The 16,817-nt window shown below is 49.5% G+C and overlaps 1 protein-coding gene across 2 annotated transcripts in view; it reads left to right on the top strand.

The window, feature by feature from the left end:
- Nucleotides 1-16,817, top strand: part of ANO1 (anoctamin 1, calcium activated chloride channel) — a 109,656-nt gene that overhangs the window by 62,081 nt on the left and 30,758 nt on the right. Inside the window, exons 12-16 of one of the 2 annotated variants that reach the window (XM_006860820.1) lie at nucleotides 7,210-7,292; nucleotides 9,591-9,602; nucleotides 10,169-10,240; nucleotides 12,957-13,034; nucleotides 14,133-14,207. In XM_006860820.1, the coding sequence (XP_006860882.1) occupies nucleotides 7,210-7,292; nucleotides 9,591-9,602; nucleotides 10,169-10,240; nucleotides 12,957-13,034; nucleotides 14,133-14,207 (320 nt within the window). The remainder of the gene's footprint in view (nucleotides 1-7,209; nucleotides 7,293-9,590; nucleotides 9,603-10,168; nucleotides 10,241-12,956; nucleotides 13,035-14,132; nucleotides 14,208-16,817) is intronic. The other variant, XM_006860821.1, reaches the window with a different exon arrangement.

The following is a 16,817-nucleotide window of genomic DNA, read 5'->3' as shown; positions in this document are numbered from 1 at the left end:
GCTCACAGGAAACCTGGGTACCACCTGGCAGCAGGGAGCCTGGGTGTCGCCAGGCACTGAGTCCAGTCCCCACCACCTGCAGCCAGGGGCCCCATGTTCCCAGGGCCACAGGCTGTCCTGTGGGCCACACAGCCCTCAGCTCACTGCTTGCTTCGAGTTGATGGCATTTCTAAGCTTCCATTGAGATGTCACATGAAACAGCTTCCAGCCCATTTAGCTATTTATTCATAGGTATCAATTTTCTGAAATGAGAGTGAGATCGTGGGGTTTTAACTGCCTGTCAGCTTCCCAGAGAACAAAGGAGGTCGTTTGATTGGAGCCCAGAGGCAGGGCTCTGGGGGAGGGGGCGGGGGGAACTCTCTTGAATGAACCGATCTGAGATGCCTATCAGCCCCCTTAGTGGGGTTGACAGCTCAATCCGCTAGGGGTACCCCCGCTGGGTAGGATATCAGGAGACTTCAGCTGTTAATCTCTGCTGTGGTTCATAGGTTAACACCCAATCAGGGGATGTGTAGGAGCCCTGGTGGCACTGTGGGATAAGCACTGGACTGTTAACCTTAAGGTCGGCAGTTCAAACCCACCAGCCGCTTGACAGGAGACAGATAAGACTTTCTGCTCCCATAAAGACTAACAGCCTTGGAAACCCTATACAGACTCACTGTGAGTCAGAATCCATTTGTGACGGCAGTGGGGGTTGGGGGGATGCAAATGGTTAAGCCGAAAAGGTCTGAGGTTCTAACCTATCCAGAGACACTTCGGAAGAAGGGTCTGGTGATCTTCTTCTGAAGGGTCACAGCCTTGAATACCCTACAGAGGAGTTCTCCTCAGCACACTCGGGGACTCCCTGAGTGCCAGTGGACTCCACCAGAACTCACAACTTGAGAAAGAGTGTCCCTGAATGACACAAGTGTTAATGCTTTCGGTTGATAACTGGAAGTTCACCCAGAGGTACCTAGGAAGAAAGGTCTGGCAATCGATTTCTGAAGACCCAGCACTGAAAATCCATATGGCACAGGTTTGCTCTGAATGTCTGGGGAGATATTCTCAATAGCACCTGACAAGCAGTGATATCAGTGGGGGATGGGGACGCGCAGGAAGAACTGACCCAACCAGGTAACTCCATCATGATTGTTGTACAGTGTTACTGTGTTATTTCTTATAAAACTCATCCCTGCAGTCATTTAGAACAAGGAAAACATGGCTCCAAAAACCCAGCTTGCAGGTATTAGCTCCAAGGCTTTGTGGTCAGAGCTGTTTTTACCCAATCACAGAGGCGGTTCTAACCACGTGGTTTCTTCTGCCACTCTGCGTTTGGCACTCTAGGGTTTTCGCTACAATAGTGTGGAAATTACTATTTGTGGACCTGTATCAATAACTTTTCGAGTCCTGGTGTGGTGCCATGGGCTAATGCGCTGGACTGCAAAGTAGGTGGTTCAAGCTCACCAGCTGCTCCTTGGAAACCCTATACAGGGTCGCTATGGGTCGGAAGCGACTGGACAGCACTTAACAATAAAACAAACAAACAATAACTTTTATGAGAATGAAGATTCGTTAAAGGAAAAGGAGAAAAACTCAAAACAGGCTTGTGTTTACTTAAAACATTTTACAAAACAATTGTTTTGTCCATATGCGTATAATCTAAGAAACATTAACATGTAAGCCATTTGCAACTATTATTCTGTGATTAAAATTGATAGTAAGCATGATTTAGGGTTCTATTTCAGGCTGTCCACTCTCATAAAGATGTCCAACCTCCGAAATCCTAAGGAGCAGCTCTCCTCTGTCTTACAGGGCCACACCAACTAGATGGCAAGGGTTCAGTGGGTTTAAGGATTCTGTGTGGTCTGGTTCCGACCGTACAGAGGTCTATGGGGCAGTGGGTGAGTCTGTGAATTAGCACACTGTTGTTGTTGTTGTGTGCTGTCGAGTCTGTTCTTACTCATAGCGACCCTATGTATAACAGACCGAAAGCCTGTCCCTGCACCAGACTCACAGTCATTGCTATGTTTTAGCCCATTGCTGCTGCCACTGTGCCACTCCACCTCATTCGGGGACTTCCTCTTTGTCGCTGACCCTCCACTTTACCCAGCATGATATCCTTCTCCAGGGACTGGTCCCTCCTGATAACATGTCTGAAGTATGAAAGATGGAGTCTGGCCATCCTGGCTTCTAAAGAGCATTCTGGCTGCACTTCTTCTAACACAGATCGGTTTGTTCTTCTGGCAGTCCATGGTGCGTCCAGTATTCTTTGCCAGCACCATAAATCAGACATATTGGGTGATACAGATCCTCATGACCTCATTACACCCGGCGCCTGTTGGTCACTCTGACAGAACCTGGCTTGTCTGATCAGGTCCCCAGGGTCACCAAGAAGCTGAAGTGTACACCCTGAGTAAACACAATGACCTAGTGAGAAATGAATGGTTAGGGACCTTTCCATCCCATTGGGGCTCGCTTAGTGCTATGCTTGCTGGGGTCCGGGTCTCTGGACTTCCCAGTGTCTGCAGTCGGTTTGCGCGCCTCTGCTGCCCTGCCCCTCTCAGCTGGTGTGAACGTAGAGCATTTACAATGTAGAAACTGGAACCTAGTTGGCCTGCCTCTCTTCTGGGAGACCTCGGACAGGGACCCCATTGTGGAGACCAGACCCCATTCAGAAAGAGCTTGGCCCCTCGCTCCCTGTCAGCCTTGTGCGTGTCACACTGGCCTCTGGGATTCTAACCTGCATCAGAGCACCTGAGTTCTCGGCTTGTACCCAAGACAACTGGAAGGCCAAGGTCAAAGAGGAAAGAATGCACTGATTCGGAAGATCAGTGGAGCCCCCAGAAACCTGAACTCTGGCAGGCACCTAGGGATCACAGAGTCAGTCTGCACCTCCATCCCCACCCCAGAGGTAGCCACCAGCTGCAGCCGGTGATGCACACACAAATGAACACGAAGACCTGCCAGGACCTCGGCTTCTTCCCACCCCCTCCAAGCGCTGCTGTGGACAAGTCCATGTAGCCCCACCATCAGCACTCTCATCCAGGTACTGTCATCAAGCCCATTTTCCAGATGTGGAGACCGAGGCTTGACCCATGACAGGTCCAAATCTATCATTTACCTGCTCCATCCAGGCTCCCTTGCAAAGTTGTATTAGAACAGCATAGTGTCCTTAAAACAAACGTTGAGAGAGAGGAGTGGATCCCAGCCACCTGTTTCAAAGTGGCCTATCTGCCCTGTGTTTTTGTGTCCAGCCACCCCCTGGGTTCTAGGTCCCAGGATGTTCTGATCTCATTGGTGAGACTTGCATCTTCGTTCTTTTGTACCTCAATGGGGTTTGGCCCTGGGAAACCATCACCTGTGACCCTGGCCACTCTTGGCATCAAAGACCAGATCCGCTCTCTGACATTGATTGACAAGCCATGAGTCAGAGGCTTCCGTTACTTTATGATGAAAATAATTCCTACTCCACAGGGTTGTTGTGAGGATTTAAGTAACTAAGGTTTGTAAAGTGCTCAGCATAATGCCTGGCAGGTAATGAAAATCAAAACAAACAAACCCGGTGCCATCACATCAATTCCAAATCCTGGCAAATCCCACGTGTTACCAAGGACAGCTGAGCTCCATGGGGCTTTGTTGCCATGATGTTTACACAAAGAGGTTGCCAGATCTTTCTTCCATGGTACCACGGGGGGGGTTCAAACTGCCACGCTGACCTTTGAGTTGGTGGTTGTTAGTGCCGTCGAGTCGGTTCCGACCCATAGCGACCCTGTGTAGGGTTTCCAAGGAGCAGCTGGTGAGCTTGAACTGCTGACCTTGTGGTTCAAACTAACTTTGCAGTCTATCACATTAGCCCACAGCGCCACACCAGGACTCCTTTGGGTTGGTTGTTGCTGTTGTGATGTACCGTGGCGTCGGTTCTGACCCATAGCGACCCTGTACAGGATTTCTGAGGCTGTAAATGGTTACGGGAGCAGAAAGCCTCATCTTTCTCCCGTGGAACAGCTGGTAGTTTTGAACTGATGACTCTGAGGTTAGCAGCCTAATTCATAACCACTACACTACCAGAGCTCCTTGGTAGCCAAGTGCAAAACTGTTTGTTAGAATGCTATTGTTAAGTGCTGTTGAGTTGATCCCGACTCATACTCTGTATAGGGTTTCCAAGCAGCAGCTGGTAGATTTGAACCGCTGGCCTTGCGATCCAGTGCATTAACCTGCAGCACCACACCAGGACTCCTAATGAATGAGTCCTTATTCAGTGTTTACTGTCGTTGTCACACTGCAGGTGGCTGAGTGGAGAGTGGGTCCAGGAGGTGGAGGTAGGAGTGGGCCATAGAAGTCAAGAGACCTTCCTGGGTGGGTCCAGGGCAAGTCTGGGGATGACAAGGAGATGGGGGAGGCCAGGAGACAGGAGAGAAGCAGGCCAATTCCACAGGTGTGCGGAGAGCTAATCTCCTCTGTTTGAATGAGGTCTGGGAAGGCAGCGTGGTCACAGGCAAAGGATAGAGACAGCTGAGAAAACTCTGGAATGGGGAAAATTCCAGAACGAGTGGAGGCATGAGAGCAGCTTAGACCTCCTCTACTGTTCCCAAGCAATGAAGCAGCCAGAGCATCATCGTTTTCCTCCTTGGCAAGTGGTACCCACTGCACACGGGCCTGCCCCCAGACCACTGGGCATCTTCATGGCAGGAACCAGACTTGACCTGCCTGTCCCCACAGCGATGCTCCGTGTGTGTTCCCCGCCTGTCCCATCACATACTGATGATGCTCTGTATGTGTCCGCTCAGTGGCCAGGTTCATGCATGCTGTTAGACACTATCCAGTTCCTTCTCTTACCCCTAGGAGCCTTGGTAGCACTGTGGGTTAAGCTAAGCAAAAGGTCAGCGGTTCAAACCCACCAGTCACTCCGTGGGAGAAAGATGAGGCTTTCTGTTCCCGCAAACCTTTGCAGCCTCAGAAACCCTATACAAGGCTGAATCAGAAACAACAATTTAGGATGTTATGAGTTGGAATCCACTCCACTGTACTGAGTTCTCCCCCCAGGGTCCCTTTGGCATACTGAACTACATTTCCCAGGCTCCCTTGCTCACCACTTCCTGCTCTTGGTAATATCTAGGGATCTGCACACACACACACACACACACACACACACACACACACATTAAGTTTCCCAGCCCATCCATCCTCTGTGCAGTAAGTTCCTAATATGAAATGATCCCTGTTGGGAAGACCTAAGGAAGTCCTGGGTTCCTGTCTGGGCCTGGTCAGCACAGCTGCTAATGCAGTAAGTGTACTTGCAGACTCTGAAGCCCTGTTCTAGCTTCCCCTTAACAGTGAGAGGCTCATTCTGCATAGACGGGTCCTCTCTGAAGATGAATGTGACTCACACACGGCTCTCGGCTGCAGCGTGATGCAGTCTGCTCAGTTGGTGAATTTCCCTGATGTCGCAGTTGCACGCTTCGCTTTGCTTATACAAGTGAGCTTCAGAAGTTTATGGAAAACCTTCCATTCTCTTGTAATTCCATTTTCCATGAACTTTTTGAAGCCACCTCCCCCAACCCACCCACTATCTTGGCTCCCCCACTTCCTAGAGAAAGTTTCATCCTTCCAAACCTCAGTTTCTTTCCCCATAAAATGGGAGAGAGAATGCTGCTGACCTTGTAGCAGCACTGTTGTTATGTAGTGCTGTTGAGTCCACTCCCACTCACAGCAACCCTGTGTAGGGTTTCCAAGGAGCGGCCGATGGGTTTGAACCACCGACCTTGTGGTTAGCAGACCGGTGTAGATCCTACAGTGCCACACCAGGAATCCTGGGAGGTTTAAATAAGATGCATACCCTGTGTTGGTGTCTCTGGCTTGCTCATGACTCTTGCCATCCCTCAGCCTGTCCCTCCCTGCTCACTTTGCTTCATGGGGAGGGAGAGTGAATGATCAACGGGTCAGTCAGCTACATCTCTGTTTGTAAGTTGGGCACTCATGCACAAAGTCATTCATCCATTCCGTGGACCGTGTGGAGAACACAGATGAGTGAGGCCCAACCCCTGCCCCACATAGAAGAAGGGTCCTAAGACGCAGGATAGGGCTCGTAATAGAAGTCAGTGTGAACACCATGACCGAGATAGTCAGTTTCTGAGGGCTGCAGTAACAAAATACGACAAAGTGGCTATCTTTAAAGAACGAGAATTTACTGTCTCACAGTTTTGGAGACTGAGAGCCCAAATTCAGGGTCTCTGTCTGCCAGCTCTCTCTTCCCCATCTCCTTCAGCTTCTGTAACTCCGGACGTTTCTGATGTTCTTTGGCTTGAAGATATATGTCTTCCCACAGAATCTTCCCCCTGTGTAGCTTTGTGTCTGTTCTCCTCTTTATAAAATACCACCCAGACAGGATGGGGATCCACCCAACTAGTTTTCCTGAGCAGACAGTGTCTTCAAAGAAAGACTTAATTTCCAAACAAGGTCACATTCACGGCATAGGGATTAAGACTGCAATGTATCTTTGTTTTTTTGAGTCCCATTCTCCTTCCCACACCAGTTCAGCTTGGGTGTCTATCTCTGCAATCACTCATAAATGATCATTTTTGCAGGATTGGGCGTAAAATAGCATTTACCTCTGTTGGCTTTAATCTTGTATTCTTCCCAATGTCTTCCTTTGCCTTCGTCATTTTTTGCAGACCACCCTCTTACTATGTAATGCCTTCCTCTTCACCCACATTAATATGTGTCTACTCTCTAGTAACATATCTTTTTTTGGTGGGGGGACACAATTCAGTCCCTAACAGGTCCCAAGATGAACTGGTTTTCTCCTGATACTTAAGGAGTGACCAGAAGGTTCCTGGACGAGGAGACATTTGAACTCTTCTTATTCAGAGCAGCCAAACCGCCTGCCTGGAACTGAATCTTGAGTGTGTGACCGCACCCCGTTTTTCTTTCTAACCTTAGCATTCCCCACCTGTGAGTTGGGATACCCACAAGAGCACACAGTACAGTGAAGAGTACAGTCTCTGGGGCTAGACCCCCACCTCCTTGATAAATAACCTTGGTGGTAGGACTGACTCTCCATGCCTCAGTTTCTCCTTCTCTAAAATGCCACACGGGGTCATTGGGAGAGAGCTAGGAAGGTTAGCCCATGTGGAAGTCTTGGCCCACTATGTCCTGCTTGCTCCCCAAATGGTGTCATCTGACTCTTGGGGGGGCTCCCTGCTCTGACAACCCTGTTCTCCCTACCTGCAGCTGCCACCTTCATGGAACACTGGAAACGGAAACAGATGAGGCTCAACTATCGCTGGGACCTCACAGGCTTCGAGGAGGAGGAGGTCAGTGAGTCTGATACCTCCCCGTCCCCAGTCCCAGGTTGGGTCCACTCCCAGACCCAGAGCAGCCCAGCTGCATCTCACCTTACCACCCCCTCCGTGTGCCAAAGGCCTTCGGTTGCCAGGACGACCGTTTCATGTCTTCAAAGATGTCTCTGATCTCAACACTCACATGGCCACACCAGCCACCAGCGTGGCTGTGGACACATGCCAGGGCTCCCTCCCAGATGAGCTGACCGCATCACCAGGGGCTGCTAGGCGGGGTCTGGGTGGCCTGGCAGGCCTTGTGAGCCACCGAAGCCGCACCAGGGCGGTCCCCAAATGCAGCCATGAGTGTTGGTGAGTGTTGGTGTCTCAGATGCCAAGCCACACTCTCCAGAGCCAGTGCCCTGCTTGTTGCTGGGCGTGGTCCGGAAGCAGACACAGCCCTGGCCCACTGCAGACGGGAACCGAGACCAGATGTCTCAGTTCTCTGAGCTCAGGAAGCTCAGTGCGGACTGGCAGCGGGACGGGCAGTGAGCCATCTCCCCAGGACCCCGACGAGGAAGTGTTTTCAGTGCCCCACTTCTGTCAGGGACTCCCCCTTGGGTGGGTGGGAATGGAAAGGGACAGTGGTCCCCAGGGGCAGTCAGGGCACAGCACAGAAGGTCTGGGCGACGCCAGTACCTAACGGTGCCTCTGAGTTGTACTGTGGAAATCACCCCCTTCACTCTGCTCACCTCCCTACTGTGCTGCCCCACCCACCGCATGGTCCACGCTGTAGCTAAGTGGACCCGACCACTCCTGAGCCCGATGTGTCCAGTCAGAGAGTCCAGGTGTGCCGCCTTTGTCCTGATATAATAAGGACATGAAGGAGTTGCAGTTAGTGGAGGAGACTCAACAGCTCTGATGCCACCGTGTGACCTGGGGCACGTCACTCTACTCTCTGTACCTCCATGTCCTTGCATCTCTAACAAGGGCTGAGATCAGGTCTGGGGGTGGGGCGGAGACTCACTGGGTCAGGAGATGCTAAGCTTAGAGCAGGGCCCAGGACAGAGCAGGTCACCTGACCAGCCACACCTGCACCACGCCTGCATCTGCCCAAGTCTCAGCCTTCCTCCATGACTGGGCTCATGAGCCTGTTTGGCAAATGAGGAGCTCAGACTGACACACAGCTCTTACAGAGGGAACCCCAACACTGTCTCATGGTGGGGCCTGGGTCAGCCAGCCTCCCAGGGGCCTTCCTTGTTTCCATCTCCATCAGGAGGGATTGGGACAGAGTAAAGCAGCCAGGGTTTCATGACTAAAAAGCCATTTGGAGCACCCTTTCCAGGATGAAGGGGTCTTGGTGACCCACTGGTTAAAGCACTGGGCTACTAACCTATAGTTTGATGGTTTGAATCCACCACGGGAGAGAGATGACTTTAAATAAAATTTTATTGTTGTGGTTAAGTGCCATCAAGTCACTTCCGATTCAGTGACCCTGTATAGGGTTTCCAAGGAGCAGCTGGTGGGTTTGAACTGCTGAACCTTGTGGTTAGCAGTCCTGTGTTTTTCCTATAGCACCAGCCTCAAAAACCCTCCGGAGCAGTTCTGCCCTGACCTGTAGGGTCCTAGGAGTTGGAATTGACTCAGTGGCAGTGGGTCTTTCTAGAGGGGGGGGTCCCTCTGATTGGGGAAACTTGGAGGAAGGAGTTGTTTCTTCTGTTCAGCCCCTCCCACCCTGACCCAGGCGTCAGAACCATTGACAATGCAGCCCCCATTCCACCTCCCATGAAGTCTGAACCCCAGGCAGAGGGGGTGTGTATCTAATCATCTGACCTTCATGTCCCTAAACAATTTCAACCCAGCTCTCACTTGGGGGTTTCCCAAATTGTGGGCTACAAAGCGACCACCCTCTGAACCTTCTTGAACAGAAGTGACCTAAAACAAGTCCCTGATATTCCCCACCCCACCCCCACCCCATGTCCATCTTGGCCACCGTACCCCTTTATTTTTGTCGCAGTTATTAAGAAAATGACCTTTAAAGAACATAGTGTATGTCTGGGAGCCCCTGGGGGGTACAGTAGTAACACTCAGCTACTAACCAGAAGGCTAGAAGTTCGAGTCCACCCAGAAGTTCCTCGGAAGAAAGATCTGGGGATCTAAGACCAAAAAGTCAGCCATTGAAAACCCTGTGGAGCACAGTTCTACTGTGACACACACCGGGTCACCGTGAGATAGGTGGACTCGGTGGCAGCTGGCTAGCCACCACCTTAAAAAGCAATGAAAGTAACAAGACCCTTTTTTTGTTTTTGTTTTTACTTCTCTGGTTTCCTGAAGGAGGCAGTCAAGGTTTGGAATTTTGTTGACTCCTTTATCTTTCCGTAGCCTGTCTCCTGGGAAGAGGGGCCTTCTCTTGCACCTACCCCATCTGTTTTGGCCTCGAGGGTCTCTGCTTTCTCCCTCAGCTCCGGGTCTCTCCTAACCCTCTTCTTCGGTTCTAGTGCCCTCTGCTGACTTGCTCTCGTGCCTGTGGTCTGCCCACGCTTGCTGACACACTACCGCCTCTTCCGAAACCCCCTGGCTCCTCCAGGGAGCCTTCGCTGGGGCCGGTTCATGACTGGGTGCTCATAGTGAGGAAGTGGGGCTCTGGGATGCTGGCACCTTGCACTCACAATCCACTTCTGGGACCAGAACCCAGATTTGTAGCCTTCCCACCAGGCTGTGCTTCCCGACTTGGCCCAACAGGGAGAATCCCAAGCTTCCACCCTGACTAAATTTGGGGAGTTGTGAATTTGAAATGTGCAGAGCAGCCAGCTATGAACTGATCCCACTTCCTACCACCCACAAGGCGCCCATGCTGAGGACCTCAGACGGTGCTTAACAAGACTTCCCTCATGACTCAATTTCTTTCACAGGATCATCCCAGAGCTGAATATGAAGCCCGAGTTTTGGAGAAGTCACTAAGAAAAGAGTCCCAAAACAAAGAGGTATGGTGGTCACTGCCCACTCCCCCTCCCCGGCCATCAACTATCTGTTGACCAGTCTACACTGCATTCATCCAGTGTAGACAGGGGTCAACAGAGTTTCTGTAGAGGACCAGAGTTTGTATTTTAGGTTTTGACACAGCCACAGACAATCCACAAACAGATGAACCTGGCTGGGTTCCAATAAAGCTTTATTTATAAAAAGCCAGCCAGGCTGGACTTGGTTCTCAGCACTGGTGTCGATTTGATGTCCCTGAGTGTCGCAAACAGTTAACATCCTCAACTGGTAATCAAAGGTTGGAGGTTTAAGCCCACCCAAAGGTACCTCAGAAGAAATGCCTGGTGATCTGCTGCCATAAAAAACCCCATGAAGCACATAGGTTGACGCTATAGCAACTGGACTCATTTTGGGGTTTTTTCCCTTCACCCAAGTTAACTAATTAGATAAGATTTATCTTCTTGCTCTACCCCTAAGGGTAGGTCTCAACAACAGAATTTACAGCGTTTCTGAACTTTCTCTCAGTCCATTTGGCATCATTGGTACCCACCCCTAGCACATGTTAAAAGAGAAAAAGTGTTGTTTTTATAACATTCTTAAGGCACCATCTTTTGGCAACAGATTTCTTTCTTTTCTCCAAAACCTCTCATTCTAATTGGTGGTCTTATCAGTACACAAAGAAGTCCCTTGGTGACATCTCCTAGCTCAAAGGTTGCCAGTTCGAGCATTCCCACTGACACCTCCAACGACAGGCTTGGCAATCTGCTTCTGAAAGCTCCTTGAAAACCCAATGGAGCAGTTCTACTCTGTTCGCATCGGCTTGCCAGGAGCCGGAATCAACAACACAGCAAAGAGCGACAGACAAACCATGTGTAAAGCATCAGTTCCTACAAATCTCAGGAGTCCCCTGGCTTTTCAGGTTACGCACAGAGCCAGCTTGGGTGCTGAGGCTGGGGAGGTTGACATGGGTTCTTGGAGGGACTCGAAACAATCAAGGAATCCCTTTGTTTTCCTGATTCCTGCCAGGGCGTCTACACTGTCAGCTTCTGGGACCCCAGTCAGGCAAGCCTGAACTTCTGCCTTTACATATCATTATGTCATGTGGTCAAGTCCGCTGGTTCCAAGTGGCTGGGGGTGGCGACAACCAGAATCCCATCTGGGGAGTCACCACATGGGTTCTCTGGGACTCCAGTTCCTATAAAACAGGAAATCTGGGCTGCAGAAAAGGGGCGTACTTCCTTGAAGACCCTCTTTCAGTCTGATTGGGTCTCAAGAGTATAAAGCACGTCACTGCAGAAATACGAATTGTCCCTACAATAAAGAGACACATCAGAAAGTGTGGGTGTCCAGCACCCCTGGTTTCCTAAGCGGTCACTGTGTGACTCACACCAGTCCATTAGCCCTTCTGGACCACATGTCCTCCTTGTAAAGTGAGGTGTGGACACTGCTAACTATCTCTGTGGCCCCTCAAGCCTCCACTGTACGTAACAAGGACTAGTTCTGAGTGGGGTGTTCTCAGCCCCAAGACAAAGATGTCATAGGAGACTGCTCGGGCTCCCAAGACAGGCCACCCCTTGCTTCTTGGTAGTACCTCTTAGAGTGAGCATGTATGGTTGGCAGTTCAAGAGACCACCCAGAGGTGCTTTGGAAGAAAGTCCTGGTGATCTTGTGGAAAAAGCAGCCTGTGAAAGCCCAGTAGAGTGGAGTTCCACTCAGACACTCTAGGGGGCGCCAGGAGTCAGCACTGACTCAGTGGCCACTGGGTGGTATGCATTTATCTTCTTGATCTTCCTAAGGAATAAAAAGGGGATTTTTGGCTTTAATACAAGGGACTTAGCTGACCCCACACAGTGAATTTGAAAGACATGTGATAAAAACCCCCACCCAGACACCTGGTCCCTCTGCTTCTCTGGGTCTATGGCTTGGTTTTACCCCAAACGTCTTGATCACATGAGACCCACAAAGGTACTGGGGGGATGAGTTTTGCGGGTTCTACTGGTGATCCTGGGTTTGGTCCAATTCTGAATGCCACACTGTGATTCGTCCTCCATTCATTTGACTCATGCAGTATCCTGTAAGGGTTTTGTTTTCCACCAGCTAGAGTGCTAGAAAGAGAGAGAGAGAGAGAAAAAGCTTCTGATGGAACGGTGGTTAAGCACTCGCTACTAATCATTAAAAGACCAGCGGTTTGAACCTACCTGCTGCTCTTTGGGAGAAAGATACGGCAGTCTGCTCCTAGAAAGATTTGGAAGCCCTATGGGACAGTTGTACCCCATCACTCGATGGTGCCTAACAACAACAGAGCCCTAAACTGACTTACAGAAACCATCCCATACTTAAGTAAGGTCTTAATAACTTGTGCTTCTGGACATGACTTCCACTGTTGAATCCTCAGTGTCTCCAAATAAGCCGTATCATTGAGGTCTTAGCCAACATGTGATGGGATGGACATTCTAGAACCTTCTGGCTTGAGTCTTGATGTGGAAAACCGTGATCTGTCCCATCCATTACCTTTGTTGCGGTCTTTCTCGTAGAAATGTCAGGCTCTGTTCCTTAGCTCTGTTCCAAGTGCCCAGAACCTGACTGTCTTCGTAGAGAGCTTGCCAAGAAGCCAGCTGGCTGCCAGGGGGGACAGGTGGCGGCCAGGGGGGCCCGTGGTCCTCCGGTGCTTTATAACGCTTCATCGCGCGGTCCTCTCTTGTTCCCTCCGCCTGCCCTCAGAAGTTGCGCCATACTCCGGAGGAGCCACCAAACAAATGGAAGCAGAGGGTTAAGACCGCCATGGCAGGGGCGAAATTGGTACTTTTCCATTTCGGGGACTGGGTGCAGATGATCCCAAGTCCGTTGTGTTTTCCCTCGACAAACTCTGACCATTGTTTTACTTTTATTTTTAACCTTCACAGTCTTTTGCCTTCCATCAGCACCCAAAGAGCTGGTCCGTGTGTGGGGGATATCACTGCATGGTTGGGGTGGATGTTGGTGTGGGGTCGCGCTGGCTTCATGTGGCACTTGGGGGATGTGCTTGTCACCGTCGCCTGCCTGAAGTCGGTCTTCTCATTAACACGCATGTCGCCTGCTCCTGGAATGAGTGACCTTTAGGGTGGTATGCTTGTCTGTTTGAACAGCCCTCCCTCATCCGACCCCTCACTCTAGAAACACCCCGGGTTGTTGACAAACAACCTACCTAAGACTTCTCCAGACCAAATATGTCTTAGGCCCCGAGAGCGTTCGGGCCATGGGTAACCCCAGTCTAGCGTTGCTGTTCGGCCAACAGCCTTTTAACTTGTAATGCTAGGCGCCTGTTCCAACCTGCTCCCAAGATGGAAAGAATGAGTCTGGTTTCTGTGGGCAGAGATAAAACACAGTACCATTCATTCATTGCACATTCTCGTCTCAGCAGTGAGACTGGCTGCTTCAGACATAGACTCAACCGGGCTGGCATCGTTGGGAAAGTATCTGATTGTTGATTTGATTACGACTGCCCCATACACAGCCGAGTCTCGTTTTTAAACGATTGTTGTGGGTTAAGCATTGGGCTGCTCACTGAAAGGTCAGCGGTTCAAACCCACCAGCTGTACCGAGGGTAAACACTAAAGCTGTCAGTTCCTATCAAGATTTGCAGTCTCAGAAATTCTGTGGCAGTTTTACTGTGTCCCATAGGGTTGTTACGAGCCGGAGTCAGCTCGATGGCAGTGGCTGGGACGATTTCTATGATTCCGTCGTAGTACGTTTATTCCCTGGGCCTTACAACCCCAAACGCTTCTTTGAAAGTGACTAGACATGCCACCTGCTCATCACCTGCAGACGTTTTTTTGTTTGTTTTCCACAACGTACACACAGGTTCTGTCCCACTGGGCCGGTCCCCATGAATGACCAGATATTGTTCTGTGTTTGCAGACAGACAAGGTGAAGCTGACCTGGAAAGATCGATTCCCAGCCTACTTCACCAACTTGGTCTCCATTCTCTTCATGGTAAGTCCCGGGAGGTGAAGGTGGGGAAGGACATCGTCAGACACCCACCGGGAGGCTCGTGCCGCGCCTGCATGGACCCAGGCCCTTTATCCCAGGGACCCAGGAGCAATGTCCGGGAGGTGAAGGTGGGGAAGGACATCATCGGACACCCACCAGGAGGCCCGTGCCATGACTGCCTGGACCCGGGAGCGATGTCACCACCAACCCCCGAAATTGTGCATGAGCAGGGGTCAGGGGCCTGCAGCTCTTGGGCTTCCACACTCCCAGGGGGCACATGGGATGATTTCAGGTGGTCCCCTGCACATGTCTCTTATTTTGAGAGTTACAGAATTACTTAAACATGTGTCAGAAAACTATCAGTATTTGCTCAAATTTCACAGGTAATGTTAACTTAAGACACAGGGACAGTGATCCCGTGGTAGGACTCTCACCTTCCACATGGGAGACCCAGGTCCCATCCCCAGACCGTGCACCACATATACAATCTCACATGTATGTCAGTGGAGGCTTGTATGGGGCTCTGACGCCGAGCACATTTCAGCAGAGCTTCCAGTCTACAACAGACTAGGAAGAAAGACCTGGCAATCGAATCCCAAAAGTCAGTCAGTGAAAGCTGAATGAAACACAGTGGTCTGATTCCGTGGCATTTCATTCTATTCTGCTTGGGGTTCTCCATGATTCAGGGGGCTGACTCAGCACTTAGCAACTACAACAACATTGTTTAAGACAAAACAGAAGACTTTTAAGGAAAACTATTAAAGGAAGATCGTAGAAGAATTGATACCTTTGAGTTGTGGTGTTGGAGGAGAATACTGAAAGTGCCATGGACTGCCAATAGATCTGTTTTGGAAGAAGTGCAGCCAGAGTGCTCCTTGGAGGCCAAGATGGCTAAACTTCGTCTCTCATACTTTGGACATATTGTCAGGAGGGAACAGTCATTGGAGAAGGATGTCATGCTGGGTAAGGTGGAGGGTCAGAGAAAAAGAGGAAGACCCCCAACGAGATGGATTGGCCAGGTGGCATCATTGATGGACTCAAGTGTGGCAGCGGTAGTGAGGTTGGCCCAGGATCGGACATTGTTTCCTTCTGCTGTGCATGAGTCGGTTCCGACTTGATGGCACCTGACAACAACAACAACATTAAAAATGTAGTGTGGAGACAAGAATCATGGTGGTGTCTCTCAGGGGACTGAGCGGTCTGTAACTCCAGCTTGTCCCAGCTGCTGGCTTTGGACAAATGGGCTAAAGCCTCCTCGGTTGTAACTTTTGTTGTTGTTGGGTGCCATCAAATTGATCCAGACTCAGCTACTCCGTGGGGCAGAGCAAAACAGCCCCACAAGGCTTTTCAAAAAGCTGTCATCTTTGTGGTTGTCCTTTGTAAAGCAAAAGAACTAAACAGATGATTTCAAAAGGCAGCTCAAGAAGACAAAGTAAAGTATTGTCATGAACCCAGAGTCTGAAAACCAAAAGGGAAGAACATGCTTGGCATTTTTCAAGCTGAAAGAATGGGGGAAAAAAGAAAAAAAAATTCAAGCTACAACTTGCAATACTGAAGAATTCTACAGGCAAAATATGGATCTTTTCTGAAAGCAGTGGATACCAGAAATATGTTTACTTGTCCTTTATTGACTATGCAAAGGCATTTCAGTGTGTGGATCATAACCAATGACAAATAATGTTGTAAAAAGTGGATATTCCAGAACATGTAATTGTGGAACCTATGCATAACATACATACATAGACCAAGAGGCAGTTGTTTTAACAGGACAGGGAGATACTGTGTGGTTTAAAATCAGAAAAGGTAGGCATCAGAGTTGTATCCTTTTACCGTATTTATTCAATCTGTATGCTAAGCAAATAATCTGAGAAGCTGGACTGTATGAAGAAGAGCATGCCATCAGGATTAGAGAAAGGTTCATTAATAACCTTCCTGTGAAGAATGATATATGCAGCTAACACAGCCTTGCTTGCTGAAAGCAAAGAGGACTTGAAGCACTTTCTGGTGAAAATCAAGAACTACAGCCTTCAGTATGGATTACACTTCAATGTAAAGAAAACACAACTCCACAATTGGACCAGTAATCAGTATTATGAGAAAGAGAGAAAAGATTGAAGTTGTCCATGATTTCATTTCCCTTGGCTCCACCATCAACACTCTTGAAAGCAGTGGTCAGAAATCAAATCATGTATTTGATTTTTACACTAGGCAAATCCACTGCTCAAGACTGTTGTTTAAATTGTTCAAAAGCAAAAGATGTCGCTTTGAGGACTAAGGTGTGCCTGATCCAATCCATGGTGTGTTAATCACCTCATATGCATGTGAAAGCTGGACAGTGAATAAAGAAATAAAAAGAAAGTGAATGCCTTTGAATTACAGTGTTGGTGAAGAATATTGACTAGACCATGAACGGCCAGAAGGACAAACACATCTGTCTTGGAAGAAGTACAGTCGGAACGCTCCTTAGAAGTGAGGATGATGAAATTAGGCTTCGTTTACTTTAAACCTGCAACTCTTCTGGAGCACAGCCTTCAGTATGGATTACATCTCAATGTCAAGAAAACAAAAATCCTCACCACTGGACCAATAAACAACATTCTTATCAATGGAGAA

The sequence above is a fragment of the Chrysochloris asiatica genome, unplaced genomic scaffold (assembly GCF_000296735.1).
Source record: "Chrysochloris asiatica unplaced genomic scaffold, ChrAsi1.0 scaffold00040, whole genome shotgun sequence".
NCBI lineage: Eukaryota > Metazoa > Chordata > Mammalia > Afrosoricida > Chrysochloridae > Chrysochloris > Chrysochloris asiatica.
This window is presented reverse-complemented; position numbering and strand designations above follow the sequence as displayed.